The following is a 7,289-nucleotide window of genomic DNA, read 5'->3' as shown; positions in this document are numbered from 1 at the left end:
AACACTACTAAATATTACCAAACCTAAAGTCAACACTACTAAATATTACCAAACCTAAAGTCAACATTACTGAATATTACCAAACCTAAAGTCAACACTAGTAAATATTACCAAACCTAAAGACAACACTACTAAATATTACCAAACCGAAAGACAACACTACTAAATATTACCAAATTTAAATTCAACACTAGTAAATATTACCAAACCTAAAGTCAACACTAGTAAATATTACCAAACCTAAAGACAACACTAGTAAATATTACCAAACCTAAAGTCAACACTACTAAATATTACCAAATTTAAATTCAACACTAGTAAATATTACCAAACCGAAAGTCAACATTACTAAATATTACCAAATTTAAATTCAACACTTCTAAATATTACCAAACCTAAAGTCAACACTACGAAATGTTCTTGGAAAAGCAAAAAAAAAGTAGAAAATCGTTCATTTGAATTAAAAGTATAGAATAAAAAGTCATTCTCAATAGCGTCTAGTTACATTTTCTTGTTTATTAGCACTAGATAAAAATCACTACATCATTTCGAAGTTAAATGTTATTGTTTTTTATTGTTGTTGTGTTCTATTTTAGTTGTATCTTGGAATAATAATTTTACAGTCCTAGTGTGTTTCTGTAAAATATATTATAATCACAATATAACACTACACAGTCGTGTGTCATCTCTAAGTCATTTATAAAACTTTTTATATATGTATAGATACACTTTCTTAGACACGCTTACACCCGACGGAGTCAAAGGTCAACTGACCATTCGGAACACGGATAGAAGAGACTCCGCTCTGTTCACCTGCAAGGCATCAAATGTATATGGGCAAGATGAAACTAATATTCAGCTACTTGTTCAAGGTAAGGAATTGGTGAAGAATTATTATAAAAAGTTACTGGTTGAAGGTAAATATTTAAATGAACAAGTTGGAGTTACTGGTTGAAGGTAAATATTTAAATGAATATGTTGGAGTTACTGGTTGAAGGTAAGTATTTAAATGAACAAGTTAGAGTTACATTAAGATGAATATAAGCAAAAGTCACATTGATGTTCAAGAGTCTGAATCAAACTAAGTTTATAAGTTTTTTCAGCCGTGAATAAGTAAAAAGAATGTTTCTAAATCAAAGAAACAATAGTATGTATTCTTCAGGTAAACTAGATATACAGCTCTAAAAGTGTCAAAGGGTTAAGTTATAAGCTTTTGATAGTAGCTAAACAGAGTAGCATCCCCCCACCCCCCGGTGGCTCAGTGATATTGTTTGTTTTATTTTGAATGCAAAGCTACAATTCGAGAATCGAACCCGAACATTGTAAATCAGTGAACTTACTACTGACCTATTGTTCGATTGGTAACAAGTGTATAACATTATTGTCGTTTCATGTTGTTATTAGAAGAATAGTTAAAAGCTATACAAACGAATAACTCATAATTAGATAATAAAATCATTTAAAATTTGAATCATACCAGGTATATGAATGAATTTTTTATCACAGTAATGAATCTCATTTCAAACATTTTTACCTTCCTTATTGTCGCAGCATTTAAAGATCATACATAAGGTGTACTTTCTTATTGTAGTGGTACTAGAATCTCCCTGACTAAAGGGTACCTTTCTTATGGTAGTGGTACTTGAATCTCCCTGAATAAAGGGTACCTTTCTTATGGTAGTGGTACTAGAATCTCCCTGAATAAAGGGTACCTTTCTTATTGTAGTGGTACTAGAATCTCTCTGAATAAAGGGTACTTTTCTTATGGTAGTGGTACTTGAATCTCCCTGAATAAAGGGTGTCTTTCTTATGGTAGTGGTACTTGAATCTCCCTGAATAAAGGGTACCTTTCTTATGGTAGTGGTACTTGAATCTCCCTGAATAAAGGGTACCTTTCTTATGGTAGTGGTACTAGAATCTCCCTGAATAAAGGGTACCTTTCTTATGGTAGTGGTATAGTTTATTCTCCTTACATACACCGTACCTTCTTCATGATACTTGTACTTAAGTCCCTTTAAATAAACCTTACCTTTCCCATGATTGTGGTATCTGGATCTCAGTAGATAAACCTTCCTCTCCCATGATTTTGGTACCTGGATCTCAGTAAATAAACCTTCCTTTCCCATGATTGTGGTACCCGAATCTCAGTAGACAAACCTTCCTTTCCCATGATTGTGGTACCTGGATCTCAGTAGATAAACCTTCCTTTCCCATGATTGTGGTACCTGGATCTCAGTAGATAAACCTTCCTTTCCCCTGATTGTGGTATCTGGATCTCAGTAGATAAACCTTTTTTATCTATGATAGTAGCACCTGGATCACAGTAGATAAACCTTCCTTTCTTATAATTTTGATACCTGGATCTCAATAGATAAAGTGAAATGTCCTTTCTCTATGAATCACTTCAAAATTTTCTATTGATTTTCGTAAGGTTTCTGATGTAATGTTATCATTTTCCAGAGCCCCCTGATAGCCCCCAAGATGTACGAGTTCAAGACTTTGGCAGCAGGACAGTGACTGTCGCTTGGTCGCCATCATACAGTGGTAACAGCCGCATCACAATGTATATTGTCAGTCATCAGAGAGCTGACTTCAACATTGGAGGTGACAGTGTAATGATTTTCTGTAAACCTAAACGTCCTAAGGACGTGTTACTGACTGTACATTCGTACATCCAAGTATAATAATAAATTCGGATGTAAGACTTGTCAGTGTTAATTGATTCAAACACAATTGTTAAGTCTAACTTTGAATGCTCTCAGTGTTATAACCGTATAACTTACAATGTGTTTCCGTAGGTAACATGGAATCAGAAGTGACTGTCCCTGCTTCCAAGACTAAGGCTATTATCACGGGTCTCTCCCCAGTGACAACATATTCTTTCCGCATCTCAGCTGTAAATGACCTTGGACAAAGTGACCCTAGTAGAGTTGTGGTGGCCACAACTGACCAAGAAGGTATATTACACGTATTAGGTGTGAAAATGTTTATGAAACACATGTGAATTTGTTTTCCTCATAAAAGTAACAAAACTATTTGTTCTAAGTATAACAAGCAACCACAAAATGTCTGCAAAAATTAAGTGTGATTAAGGGATTCTTGTGTATTCATCCCTATTTTGTGGCATCATACTTTTTTCGCCTGTTGTTATTAAACAATTTCATTGAGGTAGGTTGATAAGTTAAAATTTATTTTAATAATTAATTGGTAATATACTGTTAAGTTTCTCTAATTTTGGATTACATCGGGGGCCAGCGAAGCTGGAATGGTTTCTCCAGGATGGTACACGTACCCCAGAGTACTGGACCAATGTTAAGTGAATATTTACAGAACCCACGCCTTCCAGCTTCACCCCAACTCACTGTGTGTACATATAATTGATGACCACATGCCATGGTCAGATCAGTTAATGGTGAGGATATCATACGGATCCCAGGTTTTGAAGTATGATACAACGCATACTCACACACACCTGCCGGGCTCGGCCTCACTGAAAATTAGAAGAAAAGTAGACTGCTATATAATGTATTGTTTTCATAATTTACAAAATGGCGTTTTTAAATTCAGACATCAATAACCTATACACAGATCTGTCAGTTGCATAAATACTTGGTCTCCATGATATCTTGAATATTAATTTAGATTATTCTTTATTTATTTTTTTATTTTTACTAAAATTGTTTGGGCATATATCATATTTGTGCAATGTAAAGTCACAAAAGATCGTTATTTAAAAACAATTTGTGCTGCCATCTAATGAACAGAAATTAAACTGTTGTTTATGAAACGTAAATAATATATGCTTATAAACTGAAGTCACTGCTAAATAGTAGTTTTCCTTTTTATTATTTCCCCATAGAAATATATGTGTGGTGGAAGAACAGAATAATATTACTGTTATACAAGCTGTGAAATACTCGATAATAGCAGTTAAATGCTCAAATAAGGCTATACTTCAACTTTACTAGTTATTTGTAACCATCATATAGTAATAGAATGAATGCTGCTGTCATTTGTTCATCCCTACACACTAAGCACTGCTATGCTACAAACTTACATATACCTATTGTGAGCATAATACAGACACACACATATAGAAATGTGTTTGTTTTATCTTGATATAATAAGAATGTGTGTTAGCATTTATATTCAGTATTGATATTATAAAAATGTGTGTTAAACAATGATATTCAGTATTGATGTCATAATAATGTGTGTTAAACAATGATATTCAGTATTGATGTCATAATAATGTGTGTTAAACATTGATATTCAGTATTGATATCATAATAATGTGTGTTAAACATTGATATTCAGTATTGATAATGTGTGTTACGTTTTGTGCATGCATCCAGAGGGTAAAGGCGTTATGAATTAAATGCTACTCTTGTGTACCATTGTTTTCTCATATAAATCATCCATCATCACAATTGCATTGGTGTTTTTATAATGCTGGTAGCGTCCGATAGAGAGCGCCAGTTATGTATCAATAATTTGTATTATTGGAGTGATATCATTAATGTGTAGCTATATGTCTTATGTTAATTTTGTTCCATTTTAAGAATTATGACTGAGATTAGATATATCAATATGAATAGTATAATTAGGATTAACAAAAGCATTGTCTTCAAGTCAGATAAAGGTGGCTTGGAAGGTATCTTTTAATACAACTAGTATAATTAGGCTTAACATAATTCATGCTTGATTTTTCCTCATCAGCACCTGGTGGTCCTCCTTTATTTGTTCAGGTTCAAGCATTGTCTTCAAGTCAGATAAAGGTGACTTGGAAGGTATGTTTTACTACAAGTAGTATAATTAGGCTTAACATAAGTCATGCTTGATTTTTTTAATCAACACCTGGTTGACTTTAGGTTCAATGAATTGTTACGTCTCCGTTCGTTAGTTAATTTTCCGTAACTTTGTTCCCACGAAACTTTAGCGACACAAGTCCTTTCTTAACAAAACTGGTTTATTCTTTCTGAATAAAACTTTACCGATACACTTATTTTCAACAGTCACTCTATAACAAACGCTATAACAACGAACGTTAACTTCAACAATACTTTCTGACTGCAGTTCAATTACTCACTACCTACACACATTGATTTCGTCACGTTGTGACCCCCCTATATATATACCAGCCTTCCCTATATCTAGTAATCTCCCGACAATTCACGAACGTTCGAGAGAAGGAGTGGCGTGATATAGTCACGTGACCTCGCTGACGCAACAGAATGTTTTCTATCAAGTAAAGGTCACTTGGTAAGTATATTTAAATATCCACGAGGTACATGATAATGAGTAGTTGGTAATTAGAGACAATTACACTTGGATAACAAGGGTCACTTGGTAAGTATATTTAAATATCCACGAGGTACATGATAATGAGTAGTTGGTAATTAGAGACAATTACACTTGGATAACAAGGGTCACTTGGTAAGTATATTTAAATATCCACGAGGTACGTGATAATGAGTACTTGGTAATTAGAGACAACTACACTTGGATAACAAGGGTCTTTGATCTTGCTGTTTAAACCCACTGCGCCATCCCATCAAATAGGATGTTTTCTGAATCAATCTTTTCACATTGAGATGTTAAAAAGTATTATTATTGTTGTTAAAGACTCGTATTTTCAGAATATTCTATACATATTATCAAGTGTTACGCTACATTTCTTCTATTAAATACTAACTATTTTAGTAAAAGCGAGAATGAAGATTATAAGTTCTTTACGTATCCATGCATCCAGGACTTGACCTCACGATACTCTTTACATTATTAGGTAACCATGGACACCATATGTGACTGTTCTCTCTATGTATCCGAAACTTGTCCTCGCTAAGATTAGCGCTAATAGGTAACCATAAAGACGATGGGTTAACGTGGTTACTTTTACAGTTCTCGTCATGTATCAGGGACTTGATTTCTAAATTTATACTTTCCGAAATAATTCATATGTTCTTATAGTCATAGTTGCATCCCCCTACCAACTGTCCACGCCTCCTTGGGGGACACACCCCACAGTTTGAGCACCACGGCACTAAGGTAGTGGGAAGTTTTCACTTATTTGGTTATTAATGAAAGTAAACATTGCTTCCTGACAAATTAATATACTTTTACTCTAAGCCTAGTGTATTGTTAATATTCGCACTAAATATCAAATACTACTAAAAAGATGTTAAGCGGAAAAAAAATAGTGTGGAAGGAAATATCAGCTCATTAAGGTTATCGTATGTTTATTGTAATACATGTAACTTTAGACGTCTGATTGTTAAAAATGATATGGATGTGTTTATGATATAAAACTGGTTTAAGTTTATATGAATATATTAACGATATGAAATTACAATGTCTCTAGCCTCCTAAGACGAGTCAATGGCACGGAAATATTAAAGGGTATTACGTTGGTTACAAAATCACTGATGCTTCAGAAAAGTTCGTCTATAAAACATTGGAAGAGGAGAAAGGATTTAACAGAGAATGTGTCCTTACGAGCCTCCGTAGATTTACACGCTATACTGTTAAAGTTCAAGCTTTCAATAGTAAAGGCACAGGGCCATCATCAGACCATTTGATTGTTAAAACATTAAAAGAAGGTACGGAGGTTTGAACAAACTATTATATCGTTAAATTCTGTATTTACTTTAAATGATTCAGTTTAAATTTTATGTACTTGTTTTTTCGTTAATTTTTGTACTTAAGACCAACTAATAAATATTTATTATTATCATGGTTATATAAGGAAAATGTTCAAGTTTTTTACTGTCACTTAAAGGTTTTAGTTCTGTCTTATTATTATTTTTTGTTGTTTAGTCCTACTTGAAAATATTTGGTAACAACTGATAATGTGTAACTTATTGATGGATGTAAAGCACCGTTTTGATCTTTTCTTTTGTTTAAATTTCAACACATTTCTGATTTATTTTCGTTTCCATCTATTATGATGTCATCAATATTTTCCAGATCCACCACTGGCTGTTGAACTATCTGTTGCTAGGGTGACCTTCACGACCATTGACGTCGTATTGCAGAGGAACCCACTAGACACCAATGTTATTACAGGTATAAACAATTTGTCTTCTCGAGTATCATTTTACAATTTACAGTTATGTACATTGTAGACAGAAATTATTATAAACATAAACTAAATAGAGGAAATAGATAACATTATTTTCACGGTGAGTCAGTGGTAAGTGTATGAACTTATAACATTGTTTTCACGGTGAGTCAGTGGTAAGTGTATGAACTTATAACATTGTTTTCACGGTGAGTCAGTGGTAAGTGTA

At 33.4% G+C, this 7,289-nt stretch overlaps 1 protein-coding gene across 1 annotated transcript in view; it reads left to right on the top strand.

The window, feature by feature from the left end:
- Positions 1–7,065, top strand: part of LOC111083234 (Down syndrome cell adhesion molecule-like protein Dscam2) — a gene marked incomplete at both ends in the record, with an annotated part of 26,628 nt that extends 19,563 nt beyond the window's left edge. The window contains 6 exons of the mRNA XM_022379596.1: positions 724–872; positions 2,461–2,604; positions 2,799–2,957; positions 4,720–4,790; positions 6,362–6,599; positions 6,967–7,065. Coding sequence (XP_022235304.1) covers positions 724–872; positions 2,461–2,604; positions 2,799–2,957; positions 4,720–4,790; positions 6,362–6,599; positions 6,967–7,065 — 860 coding nt within the window. The remainder of the gene's footprint in view (positions 1–723; positions 873–2,460; positions 2,605–2,798; positions 2,958–4,719; positions 4,791–6,361; positions 6,600–6,966) is intronic.
- Between the last annotated feature and the right edge of the window lie 224 nt (positions 7,066–7,289).

The sequence above is a fragment of the Limulus polyphemus genome, unplaced genomic scaffold (assembly GCF_000517525.1).
Source record: "Limulus polyphemus unplaced genomic scaffold, Limulus_polyphemus-2.1.2 Scaffold8699, whole genome shotgun sequence".
In the NCBI taxonomy this organism is placed as follows: Eukaryota; Metazoa; Arthropoda; class Merostomata; order Xiphosura; family Limulidae; genus Limulus; species Limulus polyphemus.
The sequence above is the reverse complement of the archived record's forward strand: the minus strand, read 5'-3'. Positions and strand labels throughout refer to the sequence as shown.